This window comes from Gobio gobio, assembly GCF_949357685.1.
Source record: "Gobio gobio genome assembly, chromosome: 1".
Lineage (NCBI taxonomy): Eukaryota > Metazoa > Chordata > Actinopteri > Cypriniformes > Gobionidae > Gobio > Gobio gobio.
Window position 1 is genome coordinate 62,448,893 of NC_137097.1, and position 19,359 is coordinate 62,468,251.

At 38.3% G+C, this 19,359-nt stretch overlaps 1 protein-coding gene across 1 annotated transcript in view; it reads left to right on the plus strand.

Annotated features, from left to right (window-relative positions):
- The window catches only part of baiap3 (BAI1 associated protein 3), a gene marked incomplete at its 5' end in the record, with an annotated part of 58,599 nt that overhangs the window by 32,065 nt on the left and 7,175 nt on the right, over window positions 1–19,359 (plus strand). The window contains 22 exons of the mRNA XM_079819707.1: window positions 506–572; window positions 1,801–2,014; window positions 2,111–2,155; window positions 2,240–2,317; window positions 2,420–2,525; window positions 2,618–2,725; window positions 4,346–4,438; window positions 4,523–4,626; window positions 4,839–4,956; window positions 9,517–9,641; window positions 10,021–10,111; window positions 11,230–11,286; window positions 11,703–11,800; window positions 12,129–12,180; window positions 12,298–12,449; window positions 13,193–13,316; window positions 14,491–14,634; window positions 14,789–14,887; window positions 15,173–15,388; window positions 17,347–17,415; window positions 17,525–17,604; window positions 17,800–17,908. Coding sequence (XP_079675833.1) covers window positions 506–572; window positions 1,801–2,014; window positions 2,111–2,155; window positions 2,240–2,317; window positions 2,420–2,525; window positions 2,618–2,725; window positions 4,346–4,438; window positions 4,523–4,626; window positions 4,839–4,956; window positions 9,517–9,641; window positions 10,021–10,111; window positions 11,230–11,286; window positions 11,703–11,800; window positions 12,129–12,180; window positions 12,298–12,449; window positions 13,193–13,316; window positions 14,491–14,634; window positions 14,789–14,887; window positions 15,173–15,388; window positions 17,347–17,415; window positions 17,525–17,604; window positions 17,800–17,908 — 2,349 coding nt within the window. The remainder of the gene's footprint in view (window positions 1–505; window positions 573–1,800; window positions 2,015–2,110; window positions 2,156–2,239; window positions 2,318–2,419; window positions 2,526–2,617; window positions 2,726–4,345; window positions 4,439–4,522; window positions 4,627–4,838; window positions 4,957–9,516; window positions 9,642–10,020; window positions 10,112–11,229; window positions 11,287–11,702; window positions 11,801–12,128; window positions 12,181–12,297; window positions 12,450–13,192; window positions 13,317–14,490; window positions 14,635–14,788; window positions 14,888–15,172; window positions 15,389–17,346; window positions 17,416–17,524; window positions 17,605–17,799; window positions 17,909–19,359) is intronic.

Genomic DNA, 19,359 nt, shown 5'->3' on the forward strand with positions numbered 1-19,359 from the left:
TTTTTTCCCCTTTTCATTTATGTAAAGGCTAAAGAATTCTACAACAAGTGGAAGATATTAATATCTATAGAGAGCCTCTCTTATTAAAACGAGGTAAAATCAATAAAATAAACTATTTAAACAAGTTTTATCTTTTGCGCGACTAAACTTTGAAATGTCACTGTGAAATAAGCCCCAGTTACCTTTTGTAAGCTCTTTGAAAAGAACAGAAAAAATGTTGTGCCATTTGAATGTGCATCACAATGATCCAAGCCTTCATTTGAACAGCAGTCTCCCACTGTCTGTGTCATACATAATGTACTCACATTTATCATCTGAAAAAGAAAACCTCCATTGACTTCTTTGCTCTCAAAAAGCTTTGGCACTAAAGCACGGCATGCTTGCATTTATTTTACTGTGCACTCACTCAAGGTGCCGCCACCATGTCGAACAGCAAATGAAACATGTTCAGGTTTCATTACTGCCGTAGTGCTTTCTAATCCATGTCTGAAATGTTCTTTTGTAGAAAGCCAGCTTTTCCCTCAGGGTCTCTGTAATGAAAGGCAAAAATCTCATGGCGAAAGATGCCAATGGTAAGATGTTTTAGCCTTTGGTGTATTGTTTGTGTGTTTTACCTCTAATATTATGTCTTTTGATGTAGTCTGTTGCATTGATTTTTGTTTTGGAGTTTGCAGAGCAGCAAGACAAAACATTCACATCTAGACATACTACCTACATCCCTCAGAAAATCTTCAAATAACTTTTTATTTATTTCACTTAAAGCATCATAGAAATTGTATTAGTTTTAGACTTTATTTTGTCTGTAAAAGTCTTTGTTAAAACTTTAGAATACTGTTCCTTTGTTAATGAATAACTACACAGAAACAAACGAGTTACACAATATTAACATTCTAGTAACTACTGTTAACTAACAAGAAACTCTGATTAACGAATTAGTAATAATAGTGCTCAGTTGAATGTGGTAGTAATCAATAACTACTATTTTTGTTCATAACACCCAGATGACTACTATATACAGGTTCACAATTAACATGAATAATGCATAACATATATTTAATTCTAAAGTGAAGATCATGCTAACCCACTAGTAATGACTCAAGTGTTACTACAGCCTTCTAAACAAATCACTAGTTATTTGGATCAGCATTCTAAAGTGAAAAAAACTTAATAACTTTGTAGTAATTACTGAAATCATTGCAAGCTTTTGAGGTTTTTGTAAGGTTTTGGATAGTAACACTTTGGTCATTACTAGTGGGTTATCATGATCTTCACTTTAGAATACTGATCCAAGTAGTAACACTTTAGTCAACTCATTACTATCCAAAACCTTACAAAAATCTCAAAAGTAGAAACTTCAGTACTTACTACAGAGTTATTACGTTTTTTACTTTAGAATACTTATCCAAATAATTAGTAATTCCTTTATGTAGTATCACTTGAGTCATTACTATTGGGTTACCATGATCTTCACTTTAGAATTAATAATTAATTATTCACATTAATTATGAACCTGTATATAGTAATTCCTAGTAGTTCTCCGGGAGGTATGAATAAGGTATTAGCTAATAGTGAACTACCACATTCGACTAAGTACTATTACTTACTAATTTATTTAGAGTTTCTTGTTAGTTAATAGTAGTTACTAGAGTGTTATTACTGCATTACTCACTTGTTCCTGTGTAGTTATTCATTAATGATGGAATAGTATTCTAATGTGTTCAAAAGAGCTAAAATTCACATCACATAAATGCTCTGAAAAAATTAATTAGCCAACATTTTTGCCTCTGTCACACCGGGTAGGCTACAGTGACCCCTACTGCATGCTGGGAATTCTCTTGGGACAATCACCCAAAGACACCGAAGAGAAGAAAGAGAGGAAGTTCAGTTTTCGCAAGAGACGGGAAAAGTTAGAGAAGCGCTCCAGTGTTAAGGAGGTGTTGGCGGGCAGGGATATCCAAGTGACCGAAGTCAAACCAGAGACTCTTAACCCAGTGTGGAATGAACACTTCGTTTTGTGAGCATCTTACTGTTAGAATTGGAAATATATCACTAGATGATCTGTAATTATCAGTCATAATGCAAGTGGGACAAATGTGCTTGCTTTCCACAGTGACATTGATGATGTTCACAATGACCTTCTCCATCTGGACATATGGTAAGATGATTCAACAGATGTCCTTCAGAACGAGAACAGTCATCTCTGTTTTTCCCACTGAAAAGTTGTTGTTTTCCACCCTAGGGATCACGATGACGATGTTTCAGTTGCGGAAGCCTGTAAGAAGCTGAATGAAATCAGTGGATTCAGAGGAATGGGCAGGTAGATCACACAATGTAGATCACACATCTGAAACATTCTCTGCAAAAACTTGTTTAAATGCATGCCGAATGAATGACTCAAACTGTTGCATTGTGATATTAGATATTTCAAGCAAATTGCCAAATCCGTGAGGGCTAACGGGGCCGCTGCATCAGGAAGTGAGGAGAATGCTGATGATTTCCTAGGTTGCATCAACATCCCATTGAATGTAAGCTCTAATTCTGCACACTTAAGTCATTACAACAGCAAGGCAACTCATTGAGCTTGTCTACTTTTGTGCCACTTTTTGTCTCTTACTAGGAGATCCCGGTCGTTGGTTATGATAAATGGTTCAAGTTGGAGCCCAGATCCAGCGCCTCAAAAGTTCAGGGAGAATGTCACCTGATTCTTCGCCTCTTCACCACTCAGGTACTGCTGCTCACCTGAAATCTATAGCACTCATTAAACGGATGGTTCATCCTGAAAAATGAAAATGTTATTATCATTTATTCACCCTCATGTAGACTATTGCCAAAAGTATTGGGACACCCCTCCAAATCATTGAATTCAGGAGCTCCAATCACTTCCATGGCCACAGGTGTGTAAAATCAAGCACCTAGGCATGCAGACGCTTCTACAAACATTTGTGAAAGAATGGGTTGCTCTCAGGAGATCAGCGAATTCAAGCGTGGTACTGTGGTAGGTTGCCACCTGTGCAATAAGTCCATTTGTGAAATTTCCTCACTACTAAATATTCCACGGTCAACTGTTAGTATTACAACAAAGTGGAAGCAATTGGGAACCACAGCAACTCAGCCACAAAATGGTAGGAGATAGTGGTAGGCCACGTAAAATCACAGAGCGGGGTCAGCGCTTGCTGAGGCGCACGGTGCGCAGAAGTCGCCAACTTTCTGCAGAGTCAATAGCTACAGACCTCCAAACTTCATGTGGCCTTCCGATTAGCTCAAGAACAGTGTGCAGAGCTTCATGGAACGGGTTTCCGTGGGCGAGCAGCTGCATCCAAGCTTTACATCACCATGTGCAATGCAAAGCGTTGGATGCAGTTGTGTAAAGCACGCCGCCACTGGACTCTAGAGCAGTGGAGACATGTTCTCTGGAGTGACGAATTACGCTTCCCCCTCTGGCAATCCGATGGACGAGTCTGGGTTTGGCAGTTGCCAGGAGAACAGTACTTGCCTGACTGCATTGTGCCAAGTGTAAACTTTGGTGGAGGGGGGATTATGGTGTGGGATTTTTTTTAAAGGGGTTGGGCTTTGCCCCTTAGTTCCAGTGAAAGGAACTCTTAATGCTTCAGCATACCAAGACATTATGGACAATTTCATGCTCCCAACTTTGTGGCAACAGTTTGGGGATGGCCCCTTCCTGTTCCAATAAAGTCCTGAGCTCAACCCGATTGGGATGAATTAGAGCAGAGACTGCGAGCCAGGCCTTCCCGTCCAACATCAGTGCCTGACCTCACAAATGCGCTTCTAGAAGAATGGTCAGAAATTCCCATAAACACACTCCTAAATCTTGGGGAAAGCCTACCCAGAAGAGTTGAAGCTGTTATAGCTGGAAAGGGTGCACCAACTCCACATTAAACCCTACGGATTAAGAATGGGATGTCATTAAAGTGTATGTGCATGTAAAGGCAGGCGTCCCAAAACTTTTGGCAATATGGTGTATTTCAAATACTGCATGACTTCTATTCTTCTGTGGAATTCTTTCTTTTATTCAGCAAGAATGCATTACATTTATCAAAAGAGAAGTTAAATAAAGTTACAGGAGATTTCTAGTCCGAATAAATGTTGTTCTTTTGAACAATTCATCAAATAATACTGAAAAAATAATCACGGTTTATAGTTATTGTTCTTGGTGTGAAGTGTGAACGGGTCTTTACCGACCCCAAACTTTTGAATGGTAGTGTACATTCTAATGCATGTAGGTTTGGAATGACAGGATGGTGAGTAAATGACAGAATTTTAATTCATTTAAAATTCCTATTAATATTTATAATATGTATTCATCACTCTTCATTCTGCTCAATAGAGAGACACAGCACTGAGTAAAATGGCCTCCAATGTAACCATTCACAAGAAGATGTTGAGTCAGATTCTGGACTATGAACATAATCAAATTCAGGTTGCACTTTTTTTGTTTTACACTGCCTAGCATTCATCTGCATCAAGCTTAGAGCCTGTCATAAATAATCAATTTTAATTGCAGAAAGAGCCTTATAACTGGAATGGACAAGTGTGTGCGGCTGCCTGGACTGTGCTGTCCCATCATGCAGTGCAGGCTGACCTGTCCCCTCTGCAGCAGGCCATCATGTGCGTATTAAACGTTGAACCTGTAGTGAGATCATAGCTCGCCACGCAGTCGGCGTGTTTATTGACGGGATGAGCACAACAGCATGAAAACAGCAAATGCTTATAACACCAAGACTCGTCCTGATAATCGCTGCATGCTTCAGCTACACATGCCTGCCAACAGTGAGACTGACACTAGTGTGTAAAACGGATGTTTTTGCATGTGTTTGCAGCCGTTGGCAGTGTTACAGCAGCCATCACCGCTCTCAGAGGATGAGCTACGCTCTGCTTCTCAGGCTGCTGAAAACCGTGGAGGCAGAGTGGGAGGATACTGCTGTGCAGAGGGAGCTGGTGGGTCTTTACAACAGCTCGCTGACCCTGAATGTCTGGCGAACATCCACCTGCCGTAACACAGCGTCTGGAGATCACTCTAGGGCTCAGCGCTCTTTCAAGTTTTACACATTAGGGGTGACTTCACTCCGCTGCAAAAAAACCCCCAACATGTTCTTAATCAGCATTTTTGTCCACCATTTTCCAGTAAAATGCAAGCATTTGTAGAACAAGATACATTTACTTAAGAAGCAAATGTGCATGATATTAATATTTGTCATCTGAGAATATTTGGAGACAATATTGTTCATATTTTAAAGGGATAGTTCACCCAAAAATTGTGTAACCATTTACTTACCTTCAAGTCGTTCCAAACCTGTCTGACTTTCTTTCTTCTGCTGAACACACAAAAAAAAGTTGACGTACCCCATTGACTTCCATGGTAGGAAAAAATACTATGGAATTCAAAGGAGACCATCAACTGTTTGGTTACCGACATTCTTTAAAATATCTTCTTTTGTGTTCAGCCGAAGAAAGAAAGTTTTGGAGGTTTGGAACGGCTTGAGGGTGAGTAAATGATGATAGAATAAAATATTTTGGGTAAACTATCCCTTTAAGCATAAATAAAGCACAAAAAAGTAAAATTTTGCGTAAGTAAATGTATGTTGCTTTATAGATATTTAGATATTTTACCGTAAAAAAAAAAAAATGTATTGCGTTTTTGGGTTTAAAAAAAGCGTGGGGTCGCGACCTAAATGTTGAAATAAAAAGTTTAAACCAGGGCTTAAAAACGGAAAAAAATATCAATCGGTTCACTCCGAGCAGAATCAATATTATAGCGTTTCCGTTTTTGCGTTCCTCAATAAAAATTACTGTTCCGAAAACGGTTTGATTTGAAAAAATACCGGTTAATAACGTTATTTTAATTTAGCCTATACTTTAAACAAATATGTATAAATAGACTTATTTTCACTCAATGATAATATAACACATGGTAATTAAACTTGAATATTTATTTCATAACATTTTTAAAACCACAACAGAAATACATGCATTAATTACAAAGCATAAACAGCGGACCGGTTTTGGAGCGTTAGACAATCGAAAGTGGCCTCTTATGCCTAATTCTTTTCAGAAGAGTGATAACATTCTTTGTAACGTTACATAACTTTTTTTCAACACGACTTGTTTTAAAAAAAATTATAAATAAAGAATAAATAAACTGGATAACTATTGCTCTTTTAATGCACTGTCAACTGGTAATTTCAAAGCAAACACTGCGCAACACGTCCTTGCATCACATAATCAAATTCAGTCAGCTAATAAAGCTTGATCATTTAATGCAATATAACATAGGCCTACCATTTAATACGAAGCATCAACCGTCTATATAGAAAACATTGACCTGTATTGGCAATCTGAAAGACTATAGGAAAAATGTTTGATAGATGCTATAGCCTACTTGGATAGGCTTAAACGGAATCCATAAACTAGCCTAAATCAGTCTATTTATACGTTCGAAAAGAATGTCCTCCAATACCTGCACATTCATTGTAGACCTCAGCGGGGAAAGAAATGTACTTGAGGCATGAAAATGCGTGCTCTGCACTGACGGTAGATTCATAGATGACTGCTGCGCGGGCATTTCACTCACGCTTGATCTGTCAACGTCACACGCTGTACAACTCATTTCATGATTGGTCACTGCCAAATAAAAATATTAAAGAGAACGATAAAATAACGTTATTAACTGGTTAATGGTCATTTCAAATTAACGTTTCTGTTCAGAACGATTCAAATTGATTTTGATTTCGTTTTCGTTTTTGTTCCTCTTAAAATTTCGTTCGTTTCCGGTTTTTGTTTTCGTTCCTTGAACCGGGGCCCGTTCTTTGTACCTCGCTTAATACATCTGAGATGATTTGACAGATCCCAGATCTTTTAATCGTGATAACTGATGTCTGGATAATTTGGTTCTTCAAACGAATTTGCGGATTGGATTTAAATATCTGGATTGAATGATCTAAGATCACTGTGCGTTCTTGTTTTCCCTGAAGAGGGCAGATGCATCGATACTAGAAACCATGATCAGCAATGCAGCGATTAGCTGGCGTCAAGACAGCAACGTAATGACATCATATAATTGAAAAAAGCCACCTGGCAAAAAACTTGGCAAATTACACAAAAAAAAACCACGAATATCTGGAGCTTTATAAGGAAACAGCTAAACGACCAAACCAACATAAAAGTTATAATAGATCAATGATAAATGTTTTTTTTGTTACATGATTACCAATTATTCACGATTTTATACAGTATTTGTACACCCTTTACATTTTTATTTCAATGTTGTAATTCAATTTTTAATTGTAATAATTCATCAATTTGAAGCAGATTTGTAACGTGACAGTATTAACGTTTTTAAGGGTCAAGATCAAATTCTCTGCATCTCCTGCGCTGCATCAAGCCATCCCATAATATCCGTCATCACTTAAATTAATGCACGGCTCAGATGAACTGTACAACATGTGTGCAAACCTCCAATAAAATTATAAAGTAATTATTCCATCACAAATAAATCGCTCAATCAAGTGGCTGTGTCTATAGTATTATACACAACATTATAATATTATATTCATTCTCATATACATATACAATTTAAAAATTTGTATATTATTATTATTTAAAATGATTAGTATTGCCCCTGGTTCAGTAAAGAACTCTTGTAATAAAGTAGCAGTGGCTGGGACAGATTTTAAGTATCACCTCAAGATGCAATCTAATCCTGTTTACATGAAATAAGCCTGCTTGCGAGCAGGTTTAAGCTAACGGACCTGTTGCTATGACAGCAAGTCCAGGATGAGCGTCGAAGAACCAAACAATCCAAGATCATGCCAAATCGTCAACAATCAAATCCGGCTAACTGAGTTAGCGAGGTACGAAGAACGGGCCCCCGGTTCGGAGCCCTGGTTTAAACATTTTAAAACATATTTTAACTTGATTTATTTTTAGAATGCTTTGATGTGTGAAATGCCACAAAAAATACAAGGCGTGAGCGCAATGGTCAACAATGTCCATTAAGTGCATGTTTAAATAGAAAAACAATGGAGAATCAGCGCAGTCAAATCTAAAAACGCGACCTGTGTGAATAGCGCTAAGAAAGATGATTTTTGTTCTGCAAACAGTCACGCAAAAACCTGCGTCTTTACTAACCACCACAATCCACTTTAGGTGCAATATGCCATGCATATTTATATAAAGTCGCAATGTAACATAATTAGCCACAGATGTTTTCTTCGGTTGTTGTTGATTGGATAGAGGCAGATCGGAATGCGAGTTTGCAGTCAATTGGGGGAAATGGGGCGGAGTTTAAGCGGACTAAATGATTGGAGGAGTCCAGCATACATCGCGTTTCCATTACCCTTCAAATTGCACAAATTGAAATTGCGAATCGAAAATAGGGCCAATGGAAACACGTCAATTTAGCAAAAACTCCCATGTATCGCAAAAAAGTTTTTACGCTCGCATGAGGTGATTTTTCAGGCAATTTGAAAAAGGAAATTTTCGCACAACTGCAATGGAAATATTTGTTTCCACATTTTCTGTTCACCTGGCGTAGAAGACAATCATTCTTTAAAGATGACGCCGTATGTTGGACAGAAGACGAGACAGAGTTCTTTATTAAACTTATAAAAGACAATAGAATTACAGGAATACTGGATTCCAAAAAACAAAGAATTGCCTAAAATTATCATTAAGACCTTGAAGCAGATGAAGGAGAAACTACCATAAACACCTATCCGTGGTATACCAAGTATAAGGTGCTTTCCTTACTATTAATGCTTGGATAACATGCCTCCTTCTCCTTTGATTAAAAATAATGACTAGTGCGGTGACTGGGATATACATAAACCTACAACATACGTGGCATAATTTTGGAATGACTTATCGCGAGAGGGGTTTTAGTCACATAATGGTTCATGGAAACGGCGTCATTTTGAACGTTTTTTATCGACATTTAGAAAATATTGCAAAAGTTTTGCGCAAATTTGTAAGTTTGAGTTCTCTCCACTTGTGTCAATTATCTGAACATGCTCCTCCCGAACCTTGTTAATAAAACATCATATGAGGTCAAAAAAGAAAAAGAAAGAAAAAAGTTTATGCAGACATGATTTTGTCACAATAAGACCACATGCATCTATAAAATACATAGGTTTATAGGTTCAATACATTTTTCATGTCTTGATTAATCTTTTCAGCACAAACACGGCTACTTTCCATGTAAACTAGGCTTTGTCTGGTGCATTTAACATTGTGCACTCGCGAAAAGTGCCGCATTCCTCACAAACTTGCACTCAGACAGAATCGAAGAATTGTACTGTTCAATTTGCATTTAGCTGCGTCATTCCTGTAACGAATCTGGTACTAAAACACTAAAACAACACGGTGAGCGTGTGCAAACTGCAAATAAAAGCTGCTATGAGCAGGTGTAATTAATTCTTTGTGAATTCCCCCTTAGCCTTTCATTTGGAACTAATTCTTTTCATCTGGGTCCATTCTGTAATTATGTGTTTCTGAGTGCAGGAGAGTCTCTTGGCAGAGAGCTTCCGACTTTACTGTGATTACTGCCTGTCTCAAATGAAGAGTATGCGTCAAGTATTCCCCTGCAACAATTCTGCTGCCATCTTACGCTGTGAGCTTATGCTGAGGTAAACTTATACCCACACACACGCACTCAGAGAATCATGAGCTCGTAGACCGGCTTTCGTACGGTCGATTTTCTGGCCGAAGGACCAAAATAAATCCATTTGAATTCAGATATTTCTGCCATCAATTGCAGCAGCTGTGTCTGCGAGCTCATGGTGGTCTGCCCTTTCGGACTCCTCTGGGTAGATCTGTATTGGGTAGCGGGACACGCAAAAATGGATATCCTGTGGGTGTTTTCTAGTGTCGCTACTACAATGTAGTACAGTACCCTGGGCTCAGAGACATACCAACGCACAAACACATGCGCAATGCATGCAGTTTCCAGATAGTGTCGTTGAAACAGTTTTTTTGGACATTGATCTTTGTGTATGTGTGCTTTAGGAGCATTGGTCACATGCAGTCAATGGCAGCCTTTACAGCAGTGTGTTCAAACCGCAATGAACTGCACTTGGAAATAGCAACAGTTATAAAGGTAATTAGGTGTTCCAGACCAACAGTGAGACATACAGTGGTCCCGAAAGGTATTTGGACACTGAAGCCACACTTGCCATGCTGTTTGCCATGCCACTTGCCATGCACAATGCTGTTTACAAGTTTTGGGGTCAGTAATAATTTTATTCAGCAAGAAAGAATGCATTAAATTGACCAAAAGAGACTGTTTAAATGTCTTTCTTACTATTTCAAATAAATGCTGTTCTTTTGAACTTTATATTCATCAAAGAAAACTTTATCATGGTTTCCACACACACAAAAAAAGTATATATATATATATATATATATATATATATATATATATATATATATATATATATATATATATATATATATATATATATATATATATATATATATATATATATATATATATATATATATATGCTGCACAACTGTTTTCAATATTGATAATAATCATCAATGCTTCAAATCATATATTAGAATGATTTCTGAAGGATCATGTGACACTGAAGACTGGAGTAATGATGCTGAAAATACAGCTTTGATCACAGGAATAAATTACATTTTAAATATATTAAAATAGAAAACAGTTATTTTATATTGTAAAAATATTCCACAATATTATTGTATGTTTGTTTAAATGAATGCTGCCTAAAATGTTTTTTAAAATATTTAAAAAAAATCTTACTGATTTTAAGCTTCTGAAGTTGAACGCTAATGTACGAATGTGAAAAAAAATGAAGACACTTTTGTGACACATTTGTGGGACATAGTAAATAAGATGAAGTCCACGTCTGTGGTAAATCTAGGACACTTTTGCGAACTGGAGAGGAACTGACTTCATACATCTACTACTCATCTTGAGACCAGATGGTTAAAGGTCATTTCAAAAATGGCACAGGAAAATGAAAGTTAGTTCTGGGAAAAGCTCAAGCGGATATTGAATATCTAATGCAGTGACATTTAGAAATCTCGACAGTAAGTGTCCAAATATTTTTGGGGCCACTGCATGCAGTGATTGATTACCCGTTGACTGTGAAATATTACCTGGAGCATATTTTATTGTATTATGGATGCGTTGATATATTTTTACTATTTGTAATTTTTGGTTTCTTTGCTCGTTCCTGAATTTAGAAAGGCACCGTTGAATGGTATGAAGGAACAATATCAAATATTAAACCAGATGAAGGAGTAAGTATTCATTTTTATAACAATACAATTTGTAATATATAATCAAAAGTATATAACCAAATAGCTACAGCACAACGTAAGCTGGAAACTAAAATGGTCACCTAGTTTCAATGGTCCTCTATATTACATTATATATTACCCAGCATGTAGTCTCTTACATTGTTGCCTCTCATATTGTTGTACATTTTAAGTTCATGTATTCCATGTGAATCAAACCTGTGACCTTGGTGTTGGTACTAGCCATGCTTTACTGTTTGAGATACTCTAATGCTACAGGAATAGTTTATATAGTAGTATATTATATATACAAAAAAGACATACTGCTGTGAATAGAGCTCCTGCCATTTCTCATAACTGAGCATGATAGCAATGGGTGTTTCTGTGAGCTGACCTATTTGTTTTCTTCATCTCTACAGACTTTAGAGGAGCAGCTGAGGCGTCTGGTAGTGGTGGTGGATGCAGTATGTGAGGATGTGAAGAGAGGACAAAATGTCTACAACAAGCTTTATTACAGGTAACTTTTGTAGCATAATGACTGTTTTCAAACATGGTTTACAGAACACACACCTCTGTCCGCCATTGGTCGGCCAAACAGATAGTCCCGTCCCAAACTCGCGCCGTTGGTTGAGTCAGTATTGTTGGGTTGGACTGGTTGGGATGCTCAAACAAACAGAGCAATGTTTTCATTGCCCCGCACAGCCATAGTGTTTACACTTTGGAAAATCAACCTACGAATAGTTTATTTATAGCCTTAATGAGCTGGGTTGGGACACACCAACAATAAAATAGAGCATAAAAAAAAACAATCCATTAAATACATGTTTTTGTGTCTTGTCTTTCAGCTCTGTGAAGGTTGACTTCTTCAGCATCTCCTATCGGCAGTTAGAGAAGCTTGTAAGTTAGAGCGCCCCTGGGAATGCTCCAAAAATTCTCAGTTAAAAATAAGTCTTGCCTCGATAAACAGGAGCCGAGTGATAGAGAGGGAGCTTTAATGTTGTGTTGTGTCTCTAGGTGGCAGATGACGTAAATGTGGCAATGGAGCGAGTGTGTGGGAACCTGGAGCAGGAGAGTTTTCGTTTCACCCAAACCATGGGAGAGACCCTATTTGAGCTCTACATGTGTATGAAGTCCCTCAAGCGCTTCAGGGAGTACCTGCCTCTCAAGTTAGTCATTGGGTTGCCCTTTATCCATCTGCATGAGTGCTAATGCATTGTCTAGACAATTATGTAAAGAGTGACTCACATGGAGAGAGAGAGAGAGAGTGTGTGTGAATGTACAGTCAAACCAAAAATTATTCAGACACCAGATATAATTTTTTACTAGTGGGTGCAGGACACTATAGTTAATTTATGTAAATGAGGATAGCAAGCAAACTGTGACATATTATACCCCAAAATTATTCATACAGTGGAATATATAAAAATTAAATTGATACAAATTTGGGACCAAAATTATTCAGACACTTTGACTTGACCATGTTTTGCTTAAGTGTTTCTTTAATTGACCTTTTACACCACATACTGAACCAAATGAAGCATTGCTTGGTGATTGGTTGACCTAAATTGGTATTATATAATTGTGTACTTAAATGTAACAGCTGATTGGTTGATTGCAATCCATTACATACCTTTCTATCAAAGTTATCTGACATTATCAAGATGAATTTGTTCTGACACAGTCTAACTCTAAGTTCTTGTCATATTTTATTACCATTTTGTAAACTATAGTGTATACACTGTGATAATGTGAGAAAATGTTGAAGACGTCTAAATACATTTTGGTTTTACTGTATACATGAGGGTTGATAGATTAATGAATTCACCCAAAATTTATGAGGTTATCCACTCTTGAGTATGGCCGAATTATAACTGGTGATTCACATTTCTTGGTGGTCATTTCTTTTCAGAGACACTAAGATGTTGGCTCTAACTGGATTTCACAACTGGTTCAAGACCTCTATTCACAAATGGCTGCAGATTGTACATGAAAGATCCACTGACAGGATTCGCAAAGCTGTGGAAATGGATCAGGTGAGCTGGGGGCCAAATCGAAGACAAAACATTTTAGAATTATAGCGTAATTATAGCTACCAATACAATACATGACCAACCAATACAAGTTTTTTTCATGGTAATCTCAGAAAGAATAGCAAAAAATAGCAGCAGATTAACTGGCCTGGGCCCGTTTCCAGAAAAATACAAATTCCCCAAACATTGATTTAACATGAACATGCAAGCACTTTACATGCTACATAAGAGACACTGTCTGCTTGCGATGTAATCTTACAGAATCAAATTGATTCTGTTGTCTTGTGTTGTCAATCCCGGTCTACTTTTTTGCCTGGTGTATTGTGGGGTGCACAATAATGTGGAAGCTGTGTTTTAGGTAGATTCACTGTAAGGCGATAGCAATTCTGCAAACAAATTGTCAGAGAGGAATAAGTTATGGAAGATGAGGCATGGGGTGACATGATGACAAGCCAAGACATGTGCAATGGTTTCCATCCATGTCAGTAAGTCATTTGTAAAACCCATGTCTACTTTACAGACAGCATGTCCCACTCCCGTTGAAATTTTATTCAAACACTTAAAAATAATTGGTGTGGGATTTACTTTAAACCTATTTCCACTCAGAAATTGCTAGTAGATTTCACAAATAATTACATGGAATTAAATTGAAAGACGGAAATAGTTTTCCTTGTAAAACGTACCCCAATAATCTCTTATTTTTCAACTTTTTTTTCAACGTTCTCTTTAGTGTACCGAGATGAGCTTCAACCTATAATTTTAAGAAAATATAATTATTTGTAGAAATGTGGCCCTAGCTAATATATTAGTCTATCACTACGAAGACCTATACAATCAGTTCATATTGTAATAAAGGCACCAAAAATGACAGCTTCCTTGATTTTATCCTCTTTGAGTAAGAAAAATTGGTTACACTTTATTTTAGGTGTCAGTGTATTTATGTGGTGGGTAATATTAATTAACAACATGCGCTTACTATGGTGTTAGAATTAGGGTTTGATTTAGGGTTAAATGCTGTTATTCTGCTTAACTTACTATAGTAAGTGCATGCAACGTGTAACAAGGACACTGTAAAATAAAGTGTTGCTGAAAATTGAAGCTAACATACCCCTATTGAGACTGTGTTAGTGAGGGAGTGTTGGCTGCATAGCGTGATGTGTGTATTTTAATGGTACAGCTGGAGCCAATTCAGAGTCACACCAAACACAGCTCCTCAGCGGTGGACGTTACAACATGCTTCAGCCAGGTGCGGGATTTCTGGGCCCAGTTGGCATGGCCTGATTCAGCGGGAGCCTTTATTTTCATCACACGCCTGACGGATGTGAGCACCACTGATCTCTTTAAAGTTCTACTATCATAAGCATAAGTTTAAGCTTGCACAGCTGGAGAGCGGCGGACAAAAACACATGTTCATAATGGAAAGGAGAATTGATGGTTTCATCCACATAACGCAATTCTTTCTTGATTTCTGGCAGAATTTCTGCAGTGAGGCGGTTTGTTACGCCGAGCTGATCAAGCGCAAGATTGAGAGGGGCCAGCTGGGACGAGACCACAACAAGAGTTTCATCGTGCAGGTACCACTTCTGGGCGAGAGAGGGTTGGCTTTCATTACGAGCGTTGTAAATGTCAGCGTTGAGTGTTTCTCCTTGACAACACTGACGTCTCAGCGGTGCGCCTGTGTCATAGTGTGTCTGACCTCGTTAGCTCCCCTTTTTCATTTTGCACTATATGCTCTTTCCCTCCCTGCGCCTCATTTAGACCTCCTTGTTTTCTTCCTTTTTGTTCTTTCCACTTTTTACCTCTCCTTTCCTCATTTCCAATCTCCCTTCCGCCTCTTCCTGGCTGCTGCTTTGGCGCAGGTTTGTGTCGCTCTGAATAGCACAGAGCATGTGCGTGTGTACCTGGGAGGTCTGCCGCGGGAGCTGGACTGGCGGGGGGTAGAACAGGCCATGGAGGAGTCGTGCGGTTTGGAAGGGAAGGAGCAGGTCAACAAGTCCCTGAATGGGCAGCTCTACAACGCTGATATCGACCTGCAGAGGGAGGCCAAACGCCTAATCACACATCTTACTGATAGGGTAATGGCATACATCGAAGAGCACAGCTCAAGTGCTAAAAGACATGATTACATCAACAGCTTTAGTGTTTTGAATATGGTGACATAAAAGCAAAGTTAATGCTAATGCATAGTGCACACACAAATTGTTTTCTGAAAATGAGATTTCTGCAAACAGCCAAAATGGGATGCGTTACCCATACAAAAACAGAACTCGCTACTTAACGGGATAGTTCACCCAAAAATGAAAATTCTGTCATGAATTACTCACCCTCATGTTGTTCCAAACCTGTAAGACCCGTAAGGCACAAATGAAGATATTTTTGATGAAATTGGGAAGATCTCTGACCCTCCATAGACAGCAAATAATTAACGCTTTCAAGAAAGTTAGGAAACGCATCGTTAAATTAGTCCATATGACTCCAGTGGTTCAATCTTAATTTTGTGAAGCATCGAGAATACTTTTGTGCGCAAAAAACAAACAAAAATACAAAATATTATTTAACAATTTCTTCACGTCTGTGTCAGTCTCATACTCTGTTGATGTAGTAAATTGTAACAAAGACTCAGGTAGACTGGGATCCATGTGCAGTTTATTAAAAGAACTCAAACTCACAGTATAAACAGGCATGGGTCGGTAAACAAAGGCGAACAGCAATATCATAGGCAGAGCAGAAAATGTGATCATAACAGGCAAAGTTCGGGGCAGGCAGCAAACAGTCGATGTACAAAGTCCAGGCAAACACAGATCAAAGGGCAGGCAGTACAGGATCAGGAACGATAGTCCACTTCTGAATTACATCAGAGCTACACCAGAATGCCGGCTTACCATTGGCCGATGTTGTACATGTGAGTTCCACAATGCATGCGTGTGATGCTGACGCAGGAGCTGCCGTAGGACTGCGCAGGTCTTTTGTTTTTGTTTATTTTTTGCGCACAAAAAGTATTCTCGTCACTTCATAACATTAAGGTTGAACCCCTGGAGTCTCATGGACTATTTTAACAATGGTTTACTATCTTTCTGGGTCTTGAAAGTGGTAATTAAATTGCTGTCTTTGGAAGGGTCAGAGAGCTCTTGGATTTCATACAAAAAAATCTTCATTTGCGTTTTGAAGATGAACGAAGGTCTTACGGGTTTGGAACGTCATGAGGGTGAGTTCAGTTTCCTTGAACTTTGTCGCACATCCGTCATTTGAACCACATTGGTTCAACAATATAGAGCAGTCATCAATGAAGTCATGCAGGTGAATAACTTATGTTAATGAATTGGTTTTAAATTGAATTAATATCAGATTATTGCTGTAGATACTAAACATGGTATCTGAGGACTACTTTAAAATGTTTGTTCTCCATTGTTTTGCTTTCCCTGCGGAAAGATCCAGAATAGCTGCTCACCAGCATAAGGCATGTTTTGCATGCTAGGATCAGCATGGTATGCTGGTCACCAACATGGGAAGTGGAAGTGACGGTGGACCAGCTACACCAGCTCAATTTAGCTTGAGAATAGCATGACTGCTGGTCCACCAGCTAGACCAGGGGCCAGTTGCATAAACTTAGCCTCTATGTTAAGACTTAAGTCTTAAAAGCTAGTCTTACCAACTATCACTCATTCCAATTTTTCAGGTTCCAATTAGACCAATCTACACTTTATGTAACCAACTGGTCTAACTTGTAACATTTTATTCAATATGTATTTAACATGAGCATGATTTATTTAGGTCCACGTGACACTAACAAAAAACTATGCATCAAACCAAAGGTTGAGAGCTTTGCGATGCTGTTTGCTAATGCTTGTTGGAAGCATTACAGGTTAGAAAAATGTGTTAAACAATGTTATTAACAACCAAACTTGACTATAGTTAGCTACCAATGCTTTTGGGAAAAGCAACCCTTATTGGTTAATTTTGCACAATTTCTGCACAGACTGGCTGAGTAATGAGTCACACTTGAGTAAATCACATAAATATTTGTCTTACACAGATGCTTTCTGAACTCAGGAGATGTATTCAACACATCAGCCTATCTCCAGACTCTATTAACAATGATGAGGCAAGTATGAATGAAAGGAGAAAGAACATTGAATTATTTCATGTTAGCATAATTTGGCTATGGTCTAATGTGTTTTTCAACACATGGTGTCTCTGATGAACTGCTCCAGGCTGTGGCTCCTCTTATGAAGTACCTAGATGACACTCTAGTCATCCTAAACGAGTCACTGGTTAAAGAGAATCTAACAAGGTAATTTCATCATTTAGTGATAAGAGAGCAGTCCTAAGGGGGGCACACTCTAGCGATAACAGTAATGACACATAGATTTACCATTGAAAGCATGATTGCCAAGTAAATTGGGCACTGTAAAGTGTTAATTGACTGCATGGGTAAGGAGGTCACTGTGTCCGTGAGCATGATCTTTCTGGTTGTTGTGTATCCCAGGGTTCTGCAGAGTCTATGGGAGCTGCTCCTGCGGATGATCCTGGACACTGTGGCGGAAAACAGGGGTGTCCAGGTGGAATTCTACTCACGTTTCCAGTACACTGTAGAGGTCAGTACGGATGAGTCACAATGAGCATCACCAAAGTCCCTTTCACGGAAAGATAGTTCACATGGCGGCCATGTGCAACGCCTCTGGGCTGCTATTTTTCTCATGCAAGACCAACTCCTATATAATTGAATGGGGAAATACGGAAGTATCAATAACAGCTTGCCAAACTCACATTTAAATAACATATTTCAAATCGGCAATATAATCTGACATGGACTGTTTGATAAATGCTATTTCTTATGCTCAAAAATTGTTAAAGCGTATATACTTCATGTCGGTCCAGCCAATGCACATGTGCATTCCCAAGTGCACATTTCAGGACAATGGAACTGGAGCTTCTAAAGGCAGCTACAGTGACTCAATTTGTTAGCCAGTTGGCCACTGGCTCTTTTATTTGGAAGGCAGTACGTATTCTGACATATTGTTTGTTGCAGTTTCTCCCATTCATAGTAAAATGAGTGAACCATCCCAGTGTTTATATAGTCTTTGGGATCACATCCAGAGCTATTGTCAAATTCCTTATGCCCGTTTACCTAGATCAGGGGTTTTCAAGCTGGGGAATGGGGACCCCCAGGGGTCCTCAGAAGGTTCTAAGGGCCCCCCAGAAAATTCCAGAGAATAAAAAGACAAAGCAAAAATGGAAAAAGTCTAAAATTGTAGTCTATTCAAGTCTAAAATCTAAAATTATACCTGTTTCATGTTAAATCTCATGTTAAATCTGAACGTTTCTCTCCTTTCTTGCCTTAAACATACTTTCCAGAATTGTATTTGTTTGCTTTGTATCTTTCTAGTGAGTTTTTCCTCACTATTGTCCTTTATCTTGCTCACTGGGGTTGTAAGGCAGTATTCTAAACGCAGTACGTAAGCTGCTTACATACATTTATTGTGAAAGTTGCTTATAAAAATAAGTTTTAATTGAAAATTTCTTCTTCGAGTTTAGCATTAAGTATAGCCAACATTTTGAGAGGAAAGGAGCTCTAGATTAGTTATAAAATGCTGCTGAAAGCCAGCAATGTGTTTTGCCAGCTAGCAGTTTTTACAAGAACTCTTGACTGTAAGGGTCATGTCCGGTTTCCCTCAGCCTGTGTTCTCAGTCACAGTCACATCATATATTTGCCACTTCTCTTGGCCACAGATCAGTGGAGAGAATTTAGGACGTCCCCAGCAGCATGCCAATATGTGAGATCCAGTATTCCAGCAGGCAGGAACCAAGTCTGCCGTACTCGTGTTGAAAACTGAAGCCAAAGCATCTCGATCGCCCCGAGGTGGTTGGTTCCAGTATAGCTCATAACCCTCCATGTATTCGAATGGATGCAAGACAAACTAAACAATCAAATTACACTTCAAATATTTTTTATCCTATAGATGACTTCTGTCATTTAATGCAGTTTTTATCACAATGATTTCATTTCAAGTGTTCTTTTTTTAATAAGTTTGGTTTTAGTTAGTTA